Below are 27,087 nucleotides of genomic sequence, written 5' to 3' on the forward strand. Positions count from 1 at the left end.
TTTGGTTCCTAAAACCTAGAGTTTTCTGTTGTTTTGTCATAAAGCATCAGTGACCAAAATTCATAATTTTGTCCCATTGCAAACAGGCTATAAACTTCAGGATAGTTCAATTCTAAACTATCTGCTAAAACACTCCCTCCCAGGAGTTTCAGTTCACTTGTGAATTATCTAACTGAGAGATTTAGCATTAGTCCTTTTTAAGCTCCACCTGCTATTAAGTAGGCTGGGAGTACCAATGGTGTATCTGTTTCAAATAAATGTGAATCCTGCCAAATGCTGATATCCCATGAAGTTCATAAAAGCAGGGCAGGTGGGCCTTCAAACAATTCTTACAAGATTGATATAAATTAATTTCTCAAGAGTCATACTAATCTTATTTTGTTGTTACTGTTCAGTCGCTCAGTTGTGTCCAATCCTTTGTGACCTCACGGACTGCAACACACCAGGCTTCCTCATCCTTCACTATCTCTAGGAGTTTGCTCAAACTCATGTCCATTGAGTCAATGATGCCATCCAACCATCTCATCCTCTACTGCCCCCTTTTCCTCCTGCCCTCAGTTTTTCCTAGCATCAGGGTCTTTTCCAGTGAGTCAGTTCTTCGCATCAGATGGCCAAAGTACTTGAGCTTCAGCATCAATCCTTCCAATGAATGTTTAGGGTTCATTCCCTTTACAATTGACTGGTTTGATCTTGCTGTCCAAGGAATGCTCAAACAAATCTTATTTTGTTGTATTAAGCAGTGGAGAACCTAAAAGACTGTTTTTGTAATTTTAAATACTATTGCTTACTTTAAGAAAATATGACTTTTAAAACAGGCTTAAGAACAAAAAGATTTCAATGAAGACACCATATTCGCCTAACTCAATTTTTACCGAAAAATTGAGACTTCTTAAAGCATAAGCAGGCTTCTTTGGGGGAAAGTGTAACTCACTTCCTGTTCTAAAAGTAGTAAAACTCATACTCTCATATTAAGTCACTGTTTAAAGTAACATTTTAGCCACCAGCAATCGGCTTCACTATAGCCTTGGAGGAAATGAAAACGTGTTGATCAAAGAAGCCATTCACCCCAAACTGATTACCCATATTGAGGGAAAATTGCAAAATAATATTACATTAAAGTTGGTGGTCAGTATAGTCACATATATACTGAAATTACCAACACAATGAAAGCTGAATTTGTATCTAGAACAGGTGAAAAGAATACCAAGATTCCTGGCTTCCATTCCCAACTCTTTCAATAACCTCTCTGTAATAGTAGCCTAATTACTAAACCCATGGGTGCCTCCTGTTCCTCATCTAAAACAGGAGAGGGAGGGAACACTGTTTACTAAACTCTTAAAAGTGTTTCACAACTGAATAGGTGAGCTTTCACAGTAATTATAAGGTCTCTGGCTAAAGGAAAGATCAGATCATCAGCATCACAGCCTGGTGGAAAATACCATTCAACCAATTTTGACCCATAAAATGGCAATCTCATATATTTCACTAATACTTATGAAACCTGAGAAGCTGGGATAATTTTATACCACAAAACAATAGGCTGTTTAATTACAAACAGAAGGCAAAACAAAATAATCCCCAAACAAGATAAACACTTTAATTTCACCAGGTTGTTTATCATTATTTAAATGGTATTTGTCAATAGTAGAAAGGATGAATAAATTGTGATATATTTATATAATAAAATATATTGCAATGGAAAAAAAAAACAATTAGGTTACAATAGTACAGATGACTCTCAGACAATACTGAGCAAACAGCCAGATCATGAGAGTTTATACTGTATAATTTCATTTATATGTGGTTCAAAAACAGACAAAACTAATTTATGGTATTAGAAGACAGAAAAGTGATTACCTTTGGGGGAGGGGTTATAATTTGGGAGGTGGTAATAAAGTTTTAGGGGCTAAAAATGCCCTGTATTTTGTTCTGGACAGTGGTTACATTTGTACAGATTCATCAGGCTGCCCCTTTAAGACTTGTGAACTTTACTGAATGTAAGTTAAGACCATAATTTTTTACATGGTATGTTAAAAATTGGTATCTTTGGAAACATTTATTGCCCAATTTGTCTGCATTATAATAGGTAATCTTTTAATTACAATCTGAATTCAACATTGTCCAATATAGTTTCTCAACTGTAAGAAGAAAGAGATGAAAAGGTAGTATCATTTAAGAATTGAGAAACTTAACTGTATTTAAGGATTCTTAAAAATGTCAGATTCCCAGTTAAGAGCATTTCAGTGTCACTCTATTAGTAGCAACGATTCTTATAACGTGATACTATGTTTTTTGGCCAGAAACTGCTGAGTTCTATATGCATTTAGAAGCACGAAGAGTATTCTATAATGCCAGGAAATGGTGGTTGTGGTAAAAGAAAACACATTAAACTGTCTAAAACAACAGTGAACATGCAAGAAAACTAACTTCCCCAGGTATTCCACGTAGGGTGAAGACAAAATTCCTAATCACGGCACATGAAGTCTCTGACGATCATTGCTCTGCCTCTCTGGCCTCGGGGCGCACAATGTCCACACACCCGCCGCCCCTTAATCAGTCCATTCTAGACTCCCTTCATTTTGTCAATCTCTCACACTCACCTCTCTCCAGACACAACACTTCATCTTCCGTTCCCTATATATGAAGAGCTCTCCTCCCTATTCATCCTTCAGTTCAAACTTGTTCAGGAAAACTTCCCTGGAATGTTCTTTTGACTCACTTGTCATCATTGCAGTCTTACATTTGCTTATATGATGGCCTTCCCCATCACTGAAATTTTAAGTTCCATTGTGGCATAAACCTATGTTTGTTTTTGTTCACTCACTGCTGAGAGATAACCAAGGAAGGAGAATATTTGAGAGCAGAGAAAGGACACAGGGTTTAAATGCCTGAAAGTTGAGGGAAAAAATCATACCTGGATGCATAAAAAAATTAAACAATGAGTGATGTTGAAGATAAGTTTTAATGGCAGGTGCCTACTGCTGTAGAATAAACAGGAGCTATATGCCTAAGTGTATCCATTCCAAATGGCCAAACACTGCTCTTAGGACTTCTGTCTAGTATTTTTAAACATTCACTTTTGTTACAAAGGAGCTTCATTTCCAGATGATTAATTAGTCACTTCTCATCACATACAAAATACAGGCAGTAGGAATTCACAAATGAACATAATCTTATATGGCTTCTGACAGCATTTTGTTACTCACTGAACGAGCTAGATGTCATCTTCTCTATTTCAAAAACAATTTTATAGTCAGGTAAAATGTCATCTTTCCAGGCAAAAATTATTACAGACTTGCCTGTGATAAAACTTAAAAACATCTGGAGTAAATTATCAGCTAACATAGCACTGATGTTAAATGAGATTTTCATGTTGAATTTTGTGGCTTAACTCAGCATATCTTTTAACAAGTGTTTGACTTCCCTAGTGGTTGAGAAAATGGGCTTTGGAAGGGAGTTTCTCTGATTTGAATCTTGGCTATTTATTAGCAGCTGTGTGTGACCTTGATCAAATTACTTGACATCTTTATGCTGCAGCTTCCTTATCTGGAAAATGGAATAAAAATACTACATTCCTCACAGTATTAGTGAGAGGATCAAAAAAGTTAATATATGTGTAGTGCTGAGAACAATGCCAGCCTGTACTAAGAAGTGGGTGTTAACTATTAGTATCAGTATTATATTCAGCTCCTATAGAAATACTCCATGGAACACTGTAAATACTCCAGTATTTGGAATCAAATCTTATTTTACTCCTCCATTTGGCAGTTCACTGGGATGTCATATTTAGATATTAAATCATGACTAATAAGTCAAAAGTGAGATATTATATAGGAAGTAATTTCAGAAACAAGTAACTGTGCTTCAGTGCTCTCCATTCATAGCTATCTCAAAGCTGAAAAGAAATGAACAGAGTACTTTCCATCAGTACTCTCACCACAAACAAGAGCAATCTTAATGCTAATCAGAAGAACATGGGCTTCTAAGATATCAATGAATAGTGAGGGGTTAGAGAGGGATAGTGAGGGGAAAGGAGGGTATACTTTTGGCTCAACTCTCTTCATAAAGTTTCTGGCCATTGAAAGTGGGTTTTCTGATATGTCAGCAAAATGCTAGGCGTGGAGTTCTAGAACATGGGAGTTCCTTTTAACTAGTCAAGAAACTTACAAAAGAAATGGAGAAACTAATTTGAAAAATGACCAGTTGTTCTAATCTAGGGCTTGAATTGTCTCAAATGACTATTTTAATTTTTATTGAACTATAGTAACCCACTGCCAAATTATGTTGTCTTGGGATAGCAACAAGCAGAGTTGGACTGAGAAGTGTATTGCCACTAAATTATGGAATGGGGGTTCAGACAAGAGAAGTAGGTCTACTATTTTATAAAGTATTTCTCCTCAAACTTCCAACTGTGTATAAGAAAAACAGGAGATCCATGTTGTATAGCTGACTGGTCAGAATACTCACTTTCTAAAACTAGTATTATCATAATTATATTCTCTCTACCATTATTTTTGTGCTTTGGGAAAATAATTTTGATTGATATTATTTGTAAATTGTTATATAATAACCCTTTTACAAAATCTAACTAGAATATTTTTTCCAAGGCAGTGGTTCTCAAATGGAGCGGGGGCGGTGGTAATTTTGCCCTCCAGGAGACATTTGATAAGGTCTGGAGATAATTTTGGTTGTCACAAATGAGTGTGTGTGGAGTCGGGGGGTGGGGGTTGGGGGTGAGGGGATTACCAGCATCTAGTGGGAGAGGCTGGGGATCTGCTAAAGATTGTACAATGCCCAGGACAGCCTCCCACAACAAAGAATTACCCACTAATTCAATGTTAACAGTGCCAAGGTTGAGAGACCCTGCTCCAAGGTAAAAAGAAGATACAATATTTTAAAGTAACCTCCAATATTTTCATTGTATTTTAGATGAAAAGAACAGCACCTACACCAAATCACTTAAAAAAAAATCTAATGCCTCTGAAATCTTAAATCTTGTAATTGTTGATGCTTCCTATCAACATAAACAACGGTGAGACAAATCACAGCAATGTCACGACTGCACAAAATCAGTTCCCTATTTTATAACACAGAACATGAAATATAGTATAATTAAGACCATAAATATTTTCATTAAAACTTGATTTCGTTACACAAAGATTTTGCAGGAAAATGGTCTACTAGGTATTACAATGCCTTAAAGTTTAAAAAAAAAAAAAAAAAAAAAAACCTGGCCTTATTCTGATGTTAGTTTCAAGTTTAGAGAATTTCCTTTACTCTGCTGTTCTTAGGTGTTTCTGGTCATGATATTAGACTATCAAGAACTCTGTCTTGCAGTAATGTTAAACAGAATCAAATGACAGAAAATGGCCTAGGAAATTATTCTAATGTTATGCAAGATCATTTTAAAATAGTATCCACAATTCTTTTTAATAACAGAAAGCAAATAACTTTCTGACCTGGGGTCTAAACATCCATTTTTTGTGTTTGGTATAATACATTTATTCAGTGACCTATTGATATCAACTCAAAAACGTTCTGACTTAAGAATAAAAGCATACATACAAACCAGTACAAATACTGATATATACAGAGACGTGCTCATTTGCTTAGCTCTTATTTTTCTGAACATTCTAGAAAACTAGATTCCAGGGCACTATAATGCCTGATTAATAAGCTTTGAAGTAGAATTTAACAATATTTAGATTGTAGGGCCGGTAAGCCAGTAAAATTTACACCATTACAATCCACAGCACGTGCTTATTGATAACTGACCAAACCTAACGGTACCGTTTTCTCTTCCCTGCGCACCTTTTGCCTGAGCACCTTCTGGGGGCTCCGCACTGTTCTGGGAGTCGCGTTGGGCACCGGACCCCAATCCTACCGTTACCTCGGCCTCCCGGCGGACCCACCCGATACTCGCCGCAAGCGACCGGGACGACGCTGGCGGCTCCCGCCAGCCCAGGGACCACCATGCTTCCCAGCACTCACCTGTCACTCGAATAGACTCCAGCATCTTCCCGCTGAGGCCGCGGGCGGAGGGCTCCGCGGGTGCTGGGGGCGAGGGCCAGATAGGAACCTGGCGAGCCGCCTCTAGCCTCCGGCCGTGCCTCGGACCCGGGGTCGCGGCAGGAGGTTGCTTTCGGCCACCAGGGGTAGGATCAGGTGGGAACCGACCGGCAAAGACGTGCGGACAGAGCACTGCGCACAGCGTTCCTTCCAGCCCGCAGGTAGCTGGAAGGTACTCAAGGCCGCCCAACGGTAGGCAGCAGCTCTGAGTACCCGCCGCCGTGACGTTGCCGCTCCCCCGTTGCTAGGAAACGCTTCTCGCTGTCCGCGTGCGCCAAGCTTTCAGAGCCTGCGCGCCACAGGAGGCGCTCGAGCTACGATGGCCTGACTCGCAAAAGAGAGGAGGAACTACAACTCCCCGCGAGCACAGCGCTCGCCCACGCCTCGGGGGTCTTGTGGGCTGGGCCTTGGGAGAGGCTCGTGTCCCCGCCCGCTGGGATACACGCATTTTGACTCCTCGTCTTCGTAGACGTTTGTGAGCTGTTAACTCCGCGGTAAATTTACAAGAGACAGCTGGTGTGTCACTTAGTCCCAGCTGCGAGTTACAAAGCTCGTCTACTCCGGCTTTTAAGTTACCTTTCCAGGTGCAGAAAAGCTAAGACAACTTTAGATTGCAGCTGGTAATAATGAAGGTGCTGGAAGCTCGACCATATTTATCAGTTGAGTGCTCTGGCATAATATCCTTAATACTAAAATACAAATTTTAACTTATGATTGTGCAGTTGATAGGGGCTGAATGTTGCTTTTTGTCTATTATTACCTAGGAAATGTAGAGACTATGTTGTTGTTTAGTTGCCCAGTCATTTCCGACTCTTTGCAACCCCATGGACTGTAGCATCCAGGCCTCTGTCCCTCACTATCTCCCGAAGTTTGCCCAAGTTCATGCCCACTGCATGAGTGATGCTATCCAGCCATCTCATCCTGTGCTGGTCTCTTCTGTTCTCCATCTTTGCCAACATCAGCGACCTTTCCAATGAATTGGCTGTTTGCATCAGATGACCAAAATACTGGCACGTCACTTTCAGCATCAGTCCTTCCACAAAGTATTCAGGGTTGATTTCCCTTAAGATCTATTGGTTTGATCTCCTTCCTGTCCGTGGGACTTTCAGTAGAGACTATACCATTTAACAAACATTTTCTGAGAGCGTAATATGTGCATGCATCACTATGAACAAAGCTAGTGGATGAGATGGAATTCCAGTTGAGCTATTTCAAATCCTAAAAGATGATGCCAATCTGATCACACGGACCACAGCCTTGTCTAACTCAATGAAACTAAGCCATGCTGTGTGGGGCCACCCAAGGCCAACAGGTCATGGTGGAGAGGTCTGACAGAATGTGGTCCACTGGAGAAGGGAATGGCAAACCACTTCAGTATTCTTGCCTTGAGAACCCCATGAATAGTATGAAAAGGCGAAAAGATAGGACACTGAAAGATGAACTCCTCAGGTCAGTAGGTGCCCAATCTGCTACTGGAGATCAGTGGAGAAATAACTCCAGAAAGAATGAAGGGATGGAGCCAAAGCAAAATCTACACCCAGTTGTGGATGGGACTGGTGATAGAAGCAAGGTCTGATGCTGTAAAGAGCAATATTGCATAGGAACTTGTAATGTCAGGTCCATGAATCAAGGCAAATTGGAAGTGGTCAAACAGGTGATGGCAAGAGTGAATGTCGACATTTTAGGAATCACCGAACTAAAATGGACTGGAATGGGTGAATTTAACTCAGATGGCCATTATATCTACTACTGTGGGCAAGAATCTCTTAGAAGAAATGGAGTAACCATCATAGTCAACAAAAGAGTCCTAAATGCAGTACTTGAATGCAATCTCAAAAACGACAGAATGATCTCTGTTCGTTTCCAAGGCAAACCATTCACTATCACAGTAATCCAAGTATATGCCCTGACCAGTAAAACTAAAGAAGCTGAAGTTGAACAGTGCTATGAAAATCTACAAGACCTTCTAGAACTAACACCCAAAAAAGATGTCCTTTTCATTATAGGGGACTGGAATGCAAAAGTAGGAAGTCAAGAAACACCTGGAGTAACAGGCAAATTTGGCCTTGGAGTATGGAATGAAGCAGGAAAAAGGCTAATAGAGTTCTGCCAAGAGAACACACTGGTCATAGCAAACACCCTCTTCCAACAACACAAGAGAACACTCCACACATGGACATCACCAGATGATCAACACCAAAATCAGACTGATTATATTCTTTGCAGCCAAAGATGGAGAAGCTCTATACAGTCAGCAAAAACAAGACCAGGAGCTGACTGTGGCTCAAACTCCTTATTGCCAAATTCAGACTTAAACTGAAGAAAGTGAGGAAAACCACTAGACCATTCAGGTATGACCTAAATCAAATTCCTTATGATTATATAGTGGAAGTGAGAAATAGATTTAAGAGACTAGATCTTATAGAGTGCCTGATGAACTATGGATGGAGGTTCGGGACATTGTACAGGAGACAGGAATCAAGACCATCCCCAAAAAAAGAAATGCAAAAAAGCAAAATGGCTGTCTTACATTTTGGCAGCCTTACAAATAGCTGTGAAAAGAAGAGAAGTGAAAAGCAAAGGAGAAAAGGAAAGATATAAGCATCTGAATGCAGAGTTCTGAAGAATAGGAAGGAGAGATAAGAAAGCCTTCCTCAGAGATCAATGCAAGGAAATAGAGGAAAACAATAGAATGGGAAAGACTAGCGATCTCTTCAAGAAAATTAGAGGTACCAAGGGAACATTTCATGCAAAGATGGGCTCAATAAAGGACAGAAATGGTATGGACCTAACAGAAGCAGAAGATATTAAGCAGAGGTGGCAAGAAAACACAGAAGAACTGTACAAAAAATAAGAACTGTACAAAAAAGATCTTCACAACCCAGATAATCACGATGGTGTGCTCCCTCACCTAGAGCCAGACATCCTGGAATGTGAAGTCAAGTGGGCCTTAGGAAGCATCACTATGAACAAAAGTAGTGGAGGTGATGGAATTCCAGTTGAGCTATTTCAAATCCTAAAAGATGATGTTGTGAGAGTGCTACACTCAATATGCCAGCAAATTTGGAAAACTCTGCAGTGGCCACAGGACTGGAAAAGGTCAGTTTTCATTCCAATCCCAAAGAAAGGCAATGCCAAAGAATGCTCAAACTACCACACAATTGCACTCATTTCACATGCTAGTAAAGTAATGCTCAAAATTCTCCAAGCCAGGCTTCAGCAATACGCAAACCGTGAACTTCCAGATGTTCAAGCTGGTTTTAGAAAAGGCAGAGGAACCAGAGATCAAATTGCCAACGTCTACTGGATTATTGAAAAAGCAAGAGAGTTCCAGAAAAACATCTCTTTCTGCTTTATTGACTATGCCAAAGCCTTTGACTGTGTGGATCACAATAAACTGTGGAAAATTCTGAAAGAAATGGGAATACCAGACCACTTGACCTGCCTCTTGAGAAACCTGTATGCAGGTCAGGAAGCAACAGTTAGAACTGGACATGGAACAACAGACTGGTTCCAAAGAGGAAAAGGAGTACATTAAGGCTGTATACTGTCACCCTGCTTATTTAACTTATATGCAGAGTACATCATGAGAAATGCTGGGCTGGAGGGAGCACAAGCTGGAATCAAGATTGCCGGGAGAAATATCAATAACCTCAGATATGCAGATAACACCACCCTTACAGCAGAAAGTGAAGAGGAACTCAAAAGCCTCTTGATGAAAGTGAAAGTGGAGAGTGAAAAAGTTGGCTTAAAACTCAACATTCAGAAAATTAAGATCATGGCATCTGGTCCCACCACTTCATGGCAAATAGATGGGAAAACAGTGGAAACAGTGACAGACTTTATTTTTGGGGACTCCAAAATCACTGCAGATGATGACTGCAGCCATGAAATTAAAAGATGCTTACTCCTTGGGAGAAAAGTCATGACCAGCCTCTACAATTTGCACATGTACATTAATATTAACAATCTTTTATTATTTTAACTTCATACACCTAACATTGTTGATTTCTGTCTAAAATATTTCCAAAATACTGAGCAAGCATAACTTTAAAGATTGCAATAAATACACTGGATGTGACTAAAAAAAAAAAAAAAAATCAGAGATATTTCTTTGCCAACAAAGGTCCAACCTAGTCAAGGCTGTGGTTTTTCCAGTAGTCATGTATGGATGTGAGAGTTTGCCAAAGAATTGATGCTTTTGAACTGTAGTGTTGGAGAAGACTCTTGAGAGTCCCTTGTACTGCATGGAGATCCAACCAGTCTATCCTAAAGGAAATCAGTCCTGAATATTCACTGGAAGGACTAATGCTGAAGCTTAAACTCCAATACTTTGGCCACCTGATGTGAAGAACTGACTCATATGAAAAGACCCTGTTGCTGGGAAAGATTGAAGGTAGGAGGAGAAGGGGATGACAGAGGATGAGATGGTTGGATGGCATCACTGACTCAATGGATATGAGTTTGACTAAATCTGGTGATGGACAGGGATTCTTGGCATGATGCAGTCCATGGGGTCACAAAGAGTCTGACATGACTGAGCAACTAAACTGACTGACTGACTCAATATGTGCAAGGTTCTGAGACAGGCCTTGGCATAAACAAGGGAAATCAGGGTGGATTTTACAGTAGAGGAGGAACTCATGAGATAGAGTTGACACTGTCAATTTTCAGAGCCATGTCTTCTCTTTTAGCTTTCCTCAAGGTTGAGATAGGACACAAAAATAATTGTGGGGTATGTTTTCAAACTTAGGAACAAAAGGAAAGTTGAAGTTATATCAGAAACATCATCCTCTAAGAATGACGGAGAACATGAGAGTATTTGTACCTTTTTCACTAAGAAGGATGGGTGGAAATTTCAGAGTATCACAGGTAGTGTATAACCTCACATCCTAGTCTGTCAGAAAATCCTGTGGATACTGTCTTCAGAATATATCCAGAATCCAGCCACTTCTCACTATTGCTGCTGCCACCATTCTGGCTCAAGCCACCACCATCTTTTGTCTGGATTATAGCTGTAGCTGAACCCTGTATTTCTTTTTTTTTTTAATGGCCCAGGTAGTCCGAGGTTTTTTTGGTTTTGTTTTTTTCTTTTTTAAATAATTAAACTATGATAACACATTTACAGGAGACTTGAACACTATTTCCATTCTTGCCCTCTTTATTCTCAAAACTCAGTGGCCAGATTGATCCTATTAAAGAGTCAGATAATGTCAGTTTTCTGTGAAAAGTACTTCAACGTCTTCCGTTCTTGCCTACAAGGTCTTTATGACCTAGCCTCCTGTCATCTCTTTGGTCTCATCTCCCACTGCTGTCCTCTCCTTGGTCTCCTCCAGACACTCTGGCCTCTTAAATATTCCTCAACTATGCCAAGCACTGTTTCACCTCATGACCTTTGCGATTTGGGGCTTTCCCCGCCTGGAATGCTCCCCCACCCCCAGCACCCACCCTGGCCTTGTGTCCACAGGACTAGCTCCTTCACTTCCCAGGACTTAATGTCACTTCTCATAGACCTTTCCTGGTCACTCAATTTAAAATTCTATTCCTTTCTCAGATTTCCTAGCTCCTTTCTCTGGTTTATTTTTTTCTCCTTAGCACTTAATATTATATAATTTATTATGTCTTTTACTGATTTATCTTGATTATTGTCTGTCTCCATCTCTAGAATAAAATTTCCATAAGTGCAGTAACTTTTGATTGCTCGCTGCTATATTTCTAGCAACTAGAATAGTGTCTGGCACACAGTATATACTCAATAAATCATTTGTAAGTTAATGAATCAGTAGATAATAGAAAGCTTGCATTTTCGATGATAATTCAAAGAAAAACAGAATGATATAAAATGGGCATGTGGATAAAGAACACATCTTCAGGTTAAACATTTGATAATAGTAAAGAGCAATGAATGCTTTGCATTCAGAAGAGCCGTTGTTCTTGCAACATATGTCCTAAGGGAAAACTGTGTAAATGAAACTTGTATACTTATCTTCCTTACATACCTTCCTTCTTTATATACCTAAAACTGAAACCTGCTTTCCAAGTTTGGTATAAATGCATGTTACCTCTGCAAATTTCTAATTCTTCAAGTCACTGCAATTTAAGAGGTGTAATTCTCAAAAAAAAAAAAAAAAAAAAGAAAAGAAAAGAAAGAAAGATTAAAAGATGTTTCCAATTCATATGTTCAGAATCTAAAGAATTTACTCTGAATGTTTTTACTAAAACATGCATAATCAGATTGTCTACTTCCATTATATTTTGGAGAAACTAAGATGTATTAGTAATTCCACAGATATTTATTTATACACAAGAGACAGGGCTTAGTGCTTTTACAGTACATAAAAGACAATATATTTATCCACAATGTATTTATCCTTACTGACTAGCATGTGTGTGTATACACACACACAATAAAAGTTAGAAAATGATGTGCACTAAAGGTATCAGATCAGATCAGTCGCTCAGTCGTGTCCGACTCTTTACGACCCCATGAATTGCAGCACGCCAGGCCTCCCTGTCCATCACCAACTCCCGGAGTTCACTCAGACTCATGTCCATCGAGTCAGTGATGCCATCCAGCCATCTGATCTTCTGTCGTCCCCTTCTCCTCTTGCCCCCAATCTCTCCCAGCATCAGAGTCTTTTCCAATGAGTCAACCCTTCGCATGACGTGGCCAAAGTACTGGAGTTTCAGCTTTAGCATCATTCCTTCCAAAGAAATCGCAGGGCTGATCTCCTTCAGAATGGACTGGCTGGATCTCCTTGCAGTCCAAGAGACTCTCAAGAGTCTTCTCCAACACCACAGTTCAAAAGCATCAATTCTTCGGCGCTCAGCCTTCTTCACAGTCCAACTCTCACATCCATACATGACCACAGGAAAAACCATAGCCTTGACTAGACGCACCTTTGTTGGCAAAGTAATGTCTCTGCTTTTCAATATGCTATCTAGGTTGGTCATAACTTTCATTCCAAGGAGTAAGCGTCTTTTAATTTCATGGCTGCAGTCACCATCTGTAGTGATTTTGGAGCCCAGAAATACCTCCCTCTTAAGTTAAACTTCCAAACTCATTCTATGAGGCCACCATCACCCTAATACCAAAACCTGACAAAGATCCCACAAAAAAAGAAAACTACAGGCCAATATCACTGATGAACATAGATGCAAAAATCCTTAACAAAATTCTAGCAATCAGAATCCAACAACACATTAAAAAGATCATATACCATGACCAAGTGGGCTTTATCCCAGGGATGCAAGGATTCTTCAATACCCGCAAATCAATCAATGTAATATACCACATTAACAAATTGAAAAATAAAAACCATATGATTATCTCAATAGATGCAGAGAAAGCCTTTGACAAAATTCAACATCCATTTATGATAAAAACTCTCCAGAAAGCAGGAATAGAAGGAACATACCTCAACATAATAAAAGCTATATATGACAAACCCACAGCAAACATTATCCTCAATGGTGAAAAATTGAAAGCATTTCCTCTAAAGTCAGGAACAAGACAAGGGTGCCCACTTTCACCATTACTATTCAACATAGTTTTGGAAGTTTTGGCCACAGCAATCAGAGCAGAAAAAGAAATAAAAGGAATCCAAATTGGAAAAGAAGAAGTAAAACTCTCACTGTTTGCAGATGACGTGATCCTCTACATAGAAAGCCCTAAAGACTTCACCAGAAAATTACTAGAACTAATCAATGATTATAGTAAAGTTGCAGGATATAAAATCAACACACAGAAATCCCTTGCATTCCTATACACTAATAATGAGAAAACAAAGAGAAATTAAGGAAACAATTCCATTCACCATTGCAACGGAAAGAATAAAATACTTAGGAATATATTTACCTAAAGAAACTAAAGACCTGTATATAGAAAACTATAAAACACTGGTGAAAGAAATCAAAGAGGACACTAATAGATGGAGAAATATACCATGTTCATGGATTGGAAGAATCAATATAGTGAAAATGAGTATACTACCCAAAGCAATTTATAGATTCAATGCAATCCCTATCAAGCTACCAATGGTATTCTTCACAGAGCTAGAACAAATAATTTCACAATTTGTATGGAAATACAAAAAACCTCGAATAGCCAAAGCTCTCTTGAGAAAGAAGAATGGAACTGGAGGAATCAACCTACCTGACTTCAGGCTCTACTACAAAGTCACAGTCATCAAGACAGTATGGTACTGGCACAAAGACAGAAATATAGATCAATGGAACAAAATAGAAAGCCCAGAGATAAATCCAGGCACATATGGACACCTTATCTTTGACAAAGGAGGCAAGAATATACAATGGATTAAAGACAATCTCTTTAACAAGTGGTGCTGGGAAAACTGGTCAACCACTTGTAAAAGAATGAAACTAGAGCACTTTCTAACACCATACACAAAAATAAACTCAAAATGGATTAAAGATCTAAACGTAAGATCAGAAACTATAAAACTCCTAGAGGAGAACATAGGCAAAACACTTTCTGACATACATCACAGCAGGATCCTCTATGACCCACCTCCCAGAATATTGGAAATAAAAGCAAAAATAAACAAATGGGACCTAATTAAACTTAAAAGCTTCTGCACAACAAAGGAAACTATAAGCAAGGTGAAAAGACAGCCTTCAGAATGGGAGAAAATAATAGCAAATGAAGTAATGGACAAACAACTAATCTCAAAAATATATAAGCAACTCCTACAGCTCAATTCCAGAAAAATAAATGACCCAATCAAAAAATGGGCCAAAGAACTAAATAGACATTTCTCCAAAGAAGACATACAGATGGCTAACAAACACATGAAAAGATGCTCAACATCACTCATTATCAGAGAAATGCAAATCAAAACCACAATGAGGTACCATTTCACGCCAGTCAGAATGGCTGCGATCCAAAAGTCTACAAGCAATAAATGCTGGAGAGGGTGTGGAGAAAAGGGAACCCTCTTACACTGTTGGTGGGAATGCAAACTAGTACAGCCACTATGGAGAACAGTGTGGAGATTCCTTAAAAAACTGGAAATAGAACTGCCTTATGATCCAGCAATCCCACTGCTGGGCATATATACTGAGGAAACCAGAATTGAAAGAGACACGTGTACCCCAATGTTCATCTCATCACTGTTTATAATAGCCAGGACATGGAAGCAACCTAGATGTCCATCAACAGATGAATGGATAAGAAAGCTGTGGGACATATACACAATAGAGTATTACTCAGCCATTAAAAAGAATACATTTGAATCAGTTCTAATGAGGTGGATGAAACTGGAGCCCATTATACAGAGTGAAGTAAGCCAGAAAGAAAAACACCAATACAGTATACTAACGCATATATATGGAATTTAAAAAGATGGTAACAATAACCCTGTGTACGAGATAGCAAAAGAGACACTGATGTATAGAACAGTCTTTTGGACTCTGTGGGAGAGGGAGAGGGTGGGATGATTTGGGAGAATGGCATTGAAATATGTATAATATCATATATGGAACCAGTCGCCAGTCCAGGTTCGATGAACGATACTGGATGCTTGGGGCTGGTGCACTGGGACGACCCAGGGGGATGGTATGGGGAGGGAGGAGGGAGGAGGGTTCAGGATGGGGAACACATGTATACCTGTGGCGGATTCATTTTGATATTTGGCAAAACCAATACAATATTGTAAAGTTTAAAAATAAAATTAAATGCTTTAAATAAAATAAAATAAAATATAGTTTATATTGCCTGCAGATAACAGTAATTTTTTTCTTCCTTTCCAACTCTGTAAACTTTTTCTTTTCACTTGCTACACTATATATTTCAGTTATAAATCAATCCTCTCATTTTTGATTCTACACCTCACCTATCTACTGATCTTTTAGTGTTTCCAACATGAATTAACTGCCTTTTACAGTGGGGGTATGAAAAAATAGATAATATTGAATAAAACTGATGATAGTGAAATGGAATGGGATGTATAAAACAGAGAAATTAATGTATTTAATAGAACAAACATTGTTGACTAAATGGTTCCTAAAAATAACTCTTTAAAATAGTTATTTTAAAAATGTTTTGAGTATTTTAAATAAGAATAAAATTATTTAAAATTAAAAAAAAAAAGAAATACCTCCCTCTTAAACATTTCATTAAACTTAAGAATTGTGCAACTCTTTGCAACCCCATGGACTATACAGTCCATGGATTTCTCCAGGCCAGAATACTGGAGTGGGTAGCCTTTCCCTTCTCCAGGGGACCTTCCCAACCCAGGGGTCAAACACAGGTCTCCCACATTGTAGGTGGATTCTTTACCAGCTGAGCCACCAGGGAAGCCCAAGAATACTGGAGTGGGTAGCCTATCCCTTCTCCAGAAGCTACCAGGGAAGCCGAGCTATCGGGGAAGCCCTTGATGCCCCTGTAGTTAGTTCATTTAGAATATTATTTCTTCTTTATGTTAAAAATTATTTCTATGTTCACCCTACCAATTTTTCTTGTGGATCATTTTGATTTATAAACATTTTCAGTGATAAATACTATTAATACATAGAGGTACATATCAATTAATTCAAAGCATTAATAAAAGATATTCTTTGTGTACTATTAGGCACTGAAGTACTCTTACTGACAAATTCATGAAAACAAAGAGTTTATCTAGTTACTTACAAAGCTAGTACTGTTATCAGCTTCTTTTACCATTCCCACCCATGTCATCATTCATCCTCATCAAGCTTTGTGCATCTGCTTTGTTAATTATTGATTCATGCTGCGCCTGCTTAGTATTTCCATTGGATACAGCATCTGCAGCTGTCCACTTGGCTGCTTTTGAGTCAGCATTGTTTTTACATATCCGCCAGAACAATGAACAATTCCATCTTTTAAAGAAACTTTCCTTCCTACTTGTCTCTATATAAACTTCATTTTCAAAGCACTGATTGCAAAATAAAGTTAAGAATTATTAAAATTGCTTTTAATAATTTGTTTACCTCTAAGAATACACCTCCCCCCTTTTGAAAGTCTTACTAAACCTAAGTTTTCCAGTAATAGCCAAGAATGCTATTGCACTTTTCCTGCTGCAGCATTATACTTCACTTTTTTAATGTTTACTTTTATGTTCAGTACCAGCATTGTATCATGGATCATTTCAATTTCTGATTCTCTTTAACGATCATTTCCATTAAACTCTAGATTTAAAAAATCATAGAAAAATAGATATTTTTCACAGAAATATTGTTTTTTATGTTATGAGTAAAGAGCTTATATTTTTCTTATTTTTTTCAGTAGCTTATTTAATTAACTCATCTATTAACATGTATATTTCATGTTTGAATCACATGGCAAGCTTCTGCTGCTGCTAAGTCGCTCCAGTCGTGTCCGACTCTGTGTGACCCCATAGATGGCAGCCCACCAGGTTCCCCTGTCCCTGGGATTCTCCAGGCAAGAACACTGGAGTGGGTTGCCATTTCCTTCTCCAATGCATGAAAGTGAAAAGTGAAAGTGAAGTCACTCAGTCGTGTCCAACTCATAGCGACCCCATGGACTGCAGCCCACCAGGCTCCTCCGTCCATGGGATTTTCCAGGCAAGAGTACTGGAGTTGCCATTTCCTTCTCCGCATGGCAAGCTACTCGTAGTCAATGGAGTTTCAGGACAAAAGTCAGTTGAAACATCTCTGTAGTAAGAGAGGATCAGATTTTTTTTTTTTTTTTAAGAAAAAAATCAACATCTTCCTTTTTAAAGGTTTAGAATATATGTGATCATTAACCTGGGTCATAAAACCCAGGAAAGAAGAAATAAGAATGGTGAAGACTGGAGAAGGTTGCTAGTATTGCTAATGCCAGTGGAGAGACAAATAACTATAATATTTCACTTTCTACAGAAAAAGCTCATTTTGTTGAGAGCAGATCAAGTATATGTTTCTCTTGAAATTGAAAAAAAGTTTAATTTCTTAAGAAGAAGTTATCTTAGTAATGAAAAAAAACAGGACATTAAAAAATATTTGTTTACTTTTAAATTTCAGATAAGAGTTTAAAAGAATGAGAAGAAGCTTCTAGAAAATACTTTTTACTTTCCTCCTTGTTCTCTTGGAAGCAATTTATAACATTCTGTGTCTTTGGAAATATATGAATTGAGGAAAATTAATCTGCAGTTTGGTGTTATAAAAGAATAGAGAAACTCTAGTTGCAATATTCCAGATTCTAACAAGCATTAACAGAAGCCTCAGGACAGCTGTAAACAATGTTCCCTGATACATAAAAGTTAAAAAAAATCCAGGCAAAGTTGGTTTCTATAGGTTTAAAAAATTTTTTTTCAGTGCTATTTGAATGCTTTTGGGATGTCTGTATTGAGAGAATGGAACATGTTCAGTATGTCTTTTTCAGGAGAATGAAAAGCATAAAGAATAAATAAAGAATGCCTTGTGAAATGCCTTTGCCTTTTCACGTCAATGAAAATAGAACAGCACAAAAATTCTGGGAAACACTATGATATTTTTTGATAGGATGTTTTATTGTAAATAAGGGAAGAAGGATATTTTTAAATCAGACAACAGAAATATTGTTTATCTTAATTACATTTTGAAGAACTCAAGATGTGCATTAATATACTCCTTCCACAGATATTTATTAATTATTTATACTGCATACATACAAGAAAGATTCTGTATACAGGAAGATATGCGTACTGGTACTTCATACATACATACGTACACATGATATACATGTATCAGGCAGTCCTTGGGCACACACCTCAGGAATGCTGTGGTGAATAAATCAAATAGAGTCCTAGTTCTCTTGGAACTTACAGTGGGAGAAACAACAATCAAGTAAACAAATGATGTGGGCTTCCCTGGTGGCTCACTGTAAAGAATTCCACTGCCAACGCAGAAGACATGAGTTTGATCCCTGGGTCAGGAAGATCCCCTGGAGAAGGAAATGGCAACCCACTCCAGTATTCTTGCCTAGGAAATCCCATGGACAAAGGAGCCTGGTGGGCCACAGTCCATGGGGTCGCAAAAGAGTAGGACCTGATTATCGACTGAACAACAAACAAATGATGTAATATCAAATACAAATATGTGCTATGAGAAATAGTACTGTACATCTCTAGTATACTGGAGATGGTGACTTGAAGTACGGAGGGGTCAGAAAAAGCCTCAGAAGAAGTGACTATTGAGCTGAGACTTGAAGGATACAGACAAAGAGTCGGACACGATTGAGCAACTGAACTGACTGACTTGAAGGATAAGAAAATGTCAGCCACAAGACATTTCGCGTAGAGGGAGGATTCAAGCATTCATAGTAGAGGGAACTGCAAAGGCAAAAAAGCCCAGAGATGGGCATGATCTTATCCTGATTCTTGGGCTATGTGAAGGTCAGCATGGTTGGAAGCCAGTGAACTGGGGAAAAGTGGTAGGAGAAAAGATCTCAGAGGTAGGCAGGGGTTAAGGAAAGGAGTTTGGACTTTTTTCTAAGTGCAATCAGAAGCCACTGGTGGATTTAAAACACAGCTGTGTTTTTGTTTTTAAAGATAGCACTAACTGTTCTGAGAACAACGGAAAAGAGGATGAGAGTGGAAGCAGGGAAACCAGACAGGAAACTCTTGCAGTGGGTCCAGTGATGGTGATGGTGGCTTAGAGTGTAACGGAAGCTCTAGAGAGGAAGAGAAGTAAAAGACCCAGGGTATACTTGGAGGCAGAGTTGATAGGTAGGTTGGGTATATGGATAGCGTAGGAGGAAAGGAAGAAGGAATTGACGATGACTCCTAGGATTTTGGCTTGAACAACTGGGTAGATAGTGGTACCATTTATGGAAATAGAGAAGATTGGAGAAAGAATAGGTTTAGTGGGGAAATTTCATTTTGGATTTGTTAAGTTTAATATACTAGTTAAAAGTCTAAGTCAAGATTTCATATAGTTAGTTGAATATTCTTATTCAGAACTCAAGGAAGAGATCATGCCAAAGAAATAAATTTGGGAACCATCAGTATATGGAAGGTATTTTAAGTCAGTGGAACTGATGAGATCACCCAGTGGGTGTGTGTAGGTACACAAGAGCAACCAGGGTAGAATTTAAAGTTCTCAGTCACTTAGTTGTGGAGCAGAGGAAAAGGAGCCAACAGAGTTGTTCACACATACATCACACACATAGATCTTCCTCAACTTATGATGGGGTTATGTCCCAATAAACACAACCTAAGTCAAAAATGCATTTGATGTACCTAACCTACCCAACATTATTGCCTAGCCTAGCCTACCTTAAACATGCTCTGAACAATTATATTAGGCTACAGTTGGGCAAAATTATCTAACATGAGGCCTATTATATAATAAAATGATGAATATCTCTTGTAATTTATTGAGTACTGTACTGGAAATTAAAACCAGAACAGTTGTATGGGTACTGATTATCCTTCGGATCAGAGGGCTGATGGAATGGCATCTTGGTGCAACTATGCAGCATTATGAGAAAGCATTGTACTGCTTACTGGTAGTCCAGGAAAAAGATCAAAATCCCAAGTACTGTTTCTACTAAAAGCATGTTGCTTTTGCATTTCTATAAAGTCCAGTTATCGTAAGTAGAACCATCATAAATCAGGGACTCTGCACACATACACACACACAGATAAATTTATAATAACTATGTAACTATAACTTATATGCGGAGTACATCATGAGAAACGCTCATGTGGAAGAAACACAAACTGGAATCAAGATTGCCGGGAGAAATATCAATAACCTCAGATATGCAGATGACACCACCCTTATGGCAGAAAGTGAAGAGGAACTCAAAAGCCTCTTGATGAAAGTGAAAGTGGAGAGTGAAAAAGTTGGCTTAAAGCTCAACATTCAGAAAACGAAGATCATGGCATCCGGTCCCACCACTTCATGGGAAATAGATGGGGAAACAGTGGAAACAGTGTCAGACTTTATTTTTCTGGGCTCCAAAATCACTGCAGATGGTGACTGCAGCCATGAAATTAAAAGATGCTTACTCCTTGGAAGGAAAGTTATGACCAACCTAGATAGCATATTCAAAAGCAGAGACATTACTTTGCCAACAAAGGTTCATAGTCAAGGCTATGGTTTTTCCTGTGGTCACGTATGGATGTGAGAGTTGGACTGTGAAGAAGGCTGAGCGCCGAAGAATTGATGCTTTTGAACCGTGGTGTTGGAGAAGACTCTTGAGAGTCCCTTGGACTGCAAGAAGATCCAACCAGTCCATTCTGAAGGAGATCAGCCCTGGGATTTCTTTGGAAGGAATGATGCTAAAGCTGAAACTCCAGTACTTTGGCCATCTCATGCAAAGAGTTGACTCATTGGAGAAGACTCTGATGCTGGGAGGGATTGGAGGCAGGAGGAGAAGGGGACGACAGAGGATGAGATGGCTGGATGGCATCACTGACTTGATGGATGTGAGTCTGAGTGAACTCCGGGAGTTGGTGATGGACAGGGAGGCCTGGTGTGCTGCGATTCACGGGGTCGCAAAGAGTCGGACATGACTGAGCGACTGATCTGATCTGATCTAATCTAACAGCTACATATGTAAATGTGTGTGTGTGTATGTATGTCTAAGTTTTTGTTCTTTAGCTGCTAAGTTGTGTCTGACTCTTTGTGACCCCATGGACTGTATAGCCTGCCAGGCTCCTTTGTCCATGGGACTTCGCAGACAAGAATACTGGAGTGGGTTGCCATGTGTCTTCTCCTGAGGGAGGAATCGAACCCACGTCTCCTGCACTGCAGGCAGATTCTTTATCATCTGAGCCACTGGAAGAAGGTTACATATTGGCAAATTAAATGCAGCTTGTTCGGCACCTTTCAAAGATAGATGAACTACTTAGTGTGTGGCCTCATAGAAAACGGCAAGATAGAAAGTCAGGGCTAATACACACATAGGCATGGCTACAAATGAACTACATTTTCAATTGGACCAAGAGCTGGAGGAGGGTCAGAGAGGGCTTGCAGGTTTCGTAAGCAAGAGGAGCAGTGGAAAAGAGATAAGGATTTGATATTTCAATCAGGAGGCCAGTTTGGGGATTTGAAATCTTGAAGATGGAGCACTTTCTGGTGCACAAGTAGAAGAGGTCAGCAGAGGTGGAAGGTTTGTGGAATGATGAGGTCAGAGTGTAGGAGGCTGTGTTCACAGACAAATTATCAGCAAACATTTCTTGAGGGCTCAGTACCTGTCAGTCATGAATGGTGCTGAGAAAGATGTGAGAAGCAGGGGAGATGAGAATGAAAGTGAATGTCAGGAACCCTAACATTTGGAAGGGTTAATGACTGAGGAGAAGAACCAAGCAACAAGTTTGGAAGGATTATGTGAAGTGTTTGGAAACTAAAGAAGTTCATGATAGACATCACTGGAGTACAATAAACCTTCTTGTTTCAAATTTAAGAATATTTTATTTTTGAGGTTCCATAAAGAGAGTTTGATGTTTAAGAAACATGGACTTCTGTTATTCTTTACTAATTAAGAGCTACTTTTATATGCATGTGTGCTAAGTTGCTTCAGTCATGTTCTACTCTTTGGAACTCCATGGACTGTAGCCTGCCAGGCTCCTCTGTTCATGGGATTCTCCAGGCAATAATACTGGAGTGGGTTGCCATGCCCTCTTCCAGGGGATCTTCCCAACCCAGAGATGGAACCCACCTCTCTTATGTCTCTTGCATTGGCAGGTGGGTTCTTTGCCACTAATGCCACTTGGAAGGCCCACTTTTCTTTTATATGGGATTGCTAAAAAATGTAAAAATAGGGACTTAATTGATGGTCCAATGTTTAGGACTCCAAGCTTTCACTGACCAGGGTCCAGGCTCAGTCCCCGGCTGGGAAACTAAATCCCACAAGGTGCAATGTGGAAATATTTTTTTTTAATTAAAAAATAGGTTCTGTGATTATAGCTTTGAGAAATCTAGGTATGGAAAAGTAAAGGTAGCAATATATATATTATAGTGCAGTAAGTACATAAAAGAATTCATCTTTATGAAAGGATTTACTATGGCCCTATTGCAAAGTTTAAAAAAAAAAATAATAAAAAGAATGGAATGACTCCCTTAATGCCCTTATAAACCACTTGAGAAAGTAAAAAGGAGATGAAAGCTATAAATTTTAACAAAAGTTGATTGGATAAAGGGAACATGACTGTAGTTGGATTGACTTTTGGAAACAATACAGTATGTTAGAAAACACACAATCCGTTCTCCCTCAATTTGGAATATGAAACAGTTTCATTGATTAAATTAGAAGAGAAAAACATCTGATGTTAAGAACCCTTAAAACTGTTTATACCCTTAAAATATGATACTAATGTGCATTAATGGCAGATACTGTAAGAAATAAACTATCCCATTTAGTAAACATGTATATGACAACACTTGATGATTCTTATTTCTTCATTATAATAAATGTATAAAAGAAGTGGCCCTTCAGCCAGATAACCTGAAGTAGAGATCTTGACCTTAATCCTTCTTGCCACTGCTTTATGGTTAGATCTTGGCCTTTTTGATGCCTGTAAAAATAAGAATATTTATTTCATTGTATTATTTTGTGAATGAAATGAGAATGTGTATGAAAGTACTTTGAAAAATTAACTGTACATACGTAACATAACACGTGTCCTTACTGAGGTAAATGCTTTAGACTTTTTCTGTTTTTCTGCCCTCCATTAATTTTATCTGTGAAAAAACGATCACTATTTCCTTTGTTGAAGAAAAAGGATCTTTGAAGGAGCAAATATTGATTTACTAGGGCAGCATTTAATTTCTAGTCATCTTTGCTTCAGAGCGTTGATTCTATATTTAAATTAATACAACAAGCTGTGGTCTTTATCTAAATAACTTGGAAGATTGTGGTTTTTATTTAAATAATTACAGAAACACTTTTGATGACTTTCAGAATACTAATGTAATTAGGGCAAACTGTATAGTCTAACTACTAATAATCATGTGAACATAACATGTATTTTCTTTCCTAATTTAGCAATTAAAAAATTTTTTTAAGAAAGCAATTTTAAGGTTGCAATTTATTCAGCACTATATATATAGCTCAAGAACACATTTACATTATTATTTTGTCTTTTGTGATGAAAATAAATTAACTGAAATGTCAAGATCATAAGCAGGATTTAAAGTCAGGCAGATCTGGTTCAAATTTTTAGGTGATAGTCTTAAACCAAATAGCCTCTTTGTATCAGTTTCCCCCATCTCTAAAAATGGAATACTAGTTATCTTAAATGCATTCATTTAACAAATATCTATTGAACTCATGTGCACTCAGGGTGCTAGGTAATAGCTATAAACACAAGTCCCTGCCATTCCATTGCTTAAACACATAATTAAAATAACCCCATATAAATGGTAAGTGCAATGAAGAAAACATATCAGAATAATAGGATAGAAAGTGGCTTGGGGGCAAAGAGAAGTGGTGTGGCCACCTGATCAGGGAAGTCTTCTTTGAGGAAGGAGCACAGTTAAGCTTAGACCCAATTAACAAGGAGAAGCCATGGGTAGATCTAGGAATGTCCAGAGGGTGGAAAGTTCTTGATGCAGGAAAAATTTTGGCATATTTTTATGACTAGAAGAAAGGCTTATGAGGCTGGAGACTAGTGGAAAAAAGGTAAAGTATTGTGATATTTTCACATGATGTACATGCCGGGCTGAATGAGTCACAAGTTGGAATCAAGATGGCAGGAGAAATATCAATAACCTCAGATATGCAGATGACACCACCCTAATGGCAGAAAGCAAGGAGGAACTAAAGAGTTTCTTGATGAAGGTGAAAGAGGAGAGTGAAAAAGCTGGCTTAAAACTCAACATTCAGAAAACTAAGGCCATGGCATCTGGTCCCATCACTTCATGGCAAATAGATGGGGAAACAATGGAAACAGTGACAGACTTTATTTTCTTGGGCTGCAAAATCACTGCGGGCAGTGACTGCAGCCATGAAATTAAAAGATGCTTGCTCCTTGGAAGGAAAGCTATGAAAAACCTACACAGCGTATTGAAAAGCAGAGCCATCACGTGGCCGACAAAGGTCCATATAGTCAAAGCTGTGGTTTTTATAGCAGTCCTGTATGGACGTAAGAAGAAGGCTGAGTGCTGAAGAATTAATGTTTTTAAACTGTGGTGCTGGAGAAGACTCTTGAGAATCCCTTGGAGAGCAAGGAGACCAATCCTAAAGGAAATCAAACCAGAATATTCACTGAAGGACTGATGCTGAAGCTGAAGCTCCAATACTCTGGCCACCTGATGTGAAGGGCTGACTCATTGGAAAAGACCCTGATGCTGGGAAAGATTGAAAAGGCGGGAGGAGAAGGGGGTGACAGAAGATGAGATGTTTGGATGGCATCACTGACTTAATGGACATGAGTCTGAACAACTCTGGGAGATAGTGATGGACAGGGAAGCCTGGCATGCTTCAGTCCATGGGTTGCAAAGAGTTGGACATGACTTAGAAACTCTATAACAATTGTGATATTTGGGCCTCCCCAGGGGATGCTAGTGGTAAAGAACCTGCCTGCCAATGCAGAAGACATAAGGGATGTGGGTTTGACCCCTGGGTAATGGAGATGCCCTGGAGGAGGGCATGGCAACCCACTTCAGTTTTCTTGCCTGGAGAATCCCCACAGAGAGAGGAGCCTGGTGGGCTACAGTCCATAGGGTCACAAAGAGTCGGACATGACTGAAGTGACTTAGCACACGTGTACATTGTGATATTTGGAGAATATTAGGATACTAGGTGGAGAAGGAAATGGCAACCCATTCCAGTGTTCTTGCCTGGAGAATCTCAGGAACGGGGGAGCCTGGTGGGCTGCCATCTATGGGGTCGCACAGAGTCGGACACCACTGAAGCAACTTAGCAGTAGCAGCAGCAGCAGGATACTAGGAGAGGAAGGTTAGTCCCAGATCATGTAGGGCCCTGTAGGTATGATAAAGAATTTGCATATTTTCCTACTTGCAACAGAAGACATAAACTGGATCTACACAAGAAATTGACACTGTATAATTTACAATTTAAAAAGCTCCTAGAAAAGGGAACCCTCTTACACTGTTGGTGGGAATGCAAACTAGTACAGCCACTATGGAGAACAGTGTGGAGATTCCTTAAAATACTGGAAATAGAACTGCCTTATGATCCAGCAATCCCACTGCTGGGCATACACACTGAGGAAACCAGAAGGGAAAGAGACACGTGTACCCCAATGTTCATAGCAGCACTGTTTATAATAGCCAGGACATGGAAGCAACTTAGATGTCCATCAGCAGATGAATGGATAAGAAAGCTGTGGTACATATACACAATGGAGTATTACTCAGCCATTAAAAAGAATACATTTGAATCAGTTCTAATGAGGTGGATGAAACTGGAGCCTATTATACAGAGTGAAGTAAGCCAGAAGGAAAAACATACAGTATACTAACGCATTTATATGGAATTTAGAAAGATGGTAACAATAACCCTGTGTACGAGACAGCAAAAGAGACACTGATGTATAGAACAGTCTTATGGACTCTGTGGGAGAGGGAGAGGGTGGGAAGATTTGGGAGAATGGCACTGAAACATGTAAAATATCATGTAAGAAACGAGTTGCCAGTCCAGGTTCGATGCATGATACTGGATGCTTGGGGCTAGTGCACTGGGACGACCCAGAGGGATGGTATGGGGAGGGAGGAGGGAGGAGGGTTCAGGATGGGGAACACATGTATACCTGTGGCGGATTCATTTTGATATTTGGCAAAACTAATACAATTATGTAAAGTTTAAAAATAAAATAAAATTAGAAAAAAAAATAAAAAAAATAAAAAGCTCCTACCCTTTGGATAAATTACTAAAATATGATAGTTCAGTAGGTTTGTAATAATCATGTTCCTATATACTAATAATAGTTAGTTTAAAGTACAATTAAAAATGTATAATTTTAAAAGCAATAACCACAAAGATACATGTGAATACATCAAAGAGTATAAAGATCTTTATGCAAGTACATTATATATATATTTTGGAAGATGTTAAAGTAGGCTTAAATTAATGAAGATATGTCC

The 27,087-nt window shown here is 38.9% G+C and overlaps 2 protein-coding genes across 5 annotated transcripts in view; one reads left to right on the forward strand and one right to left on the reverse strand.

Moving 5' to 3' along the window:
* Positions 1-6,907, reverse strand: part of KIAA0895 (KIAA0895 ortholog) — a 61,943-nt gene extending 55,036 nt beyond the window's left edge. For 2 of the 4 annotated variants that reach the window (XR_003510767.1, XM_027539533.1), the window contains exon 1: positions 5,992-6,907. Coding sequence is in view for 2 of the 4 variants with exons in the window: in XM_027539533.1 (XP_027395334.1) it covers positions 5,992-6,016 (25 nt within the window). In the remaining 2 variants the exon portion in view is untranslated. The remainder of the gene's footprint in view (positions 1-5,991) is intronic. The other 2 variants (XM_027539532.1, XM_027539534.1) reach the window with 2 other exon arrangements.
* The window catches only part of ANLN (anillin actin binding protein), a 174,915-nt gene that overhangs the window by 82,482 nt on the left and 65,346 nt on the right, over positions 1-27,087 (forward strand). The gene's annotated exons all lie outside the window — the stretch shown is intronic.

This window comes from Bos indicus x Bos taurus, chromosome 4 (assembly GCF_003369695.1).
Source record: "Bos indicus x Bos taurus breed Angus x Brahman F1 hybrid chromosome 4, Bos_hybrid_MaternalHap_v2.0, whole genome shotgun sequence".
Lineage (NCBI taxonomy): Eukaryota > Metazoa > Chordata > Mammalia > Artiodactyla > Bovidae > Bos > Bos indicus x Bos taurus.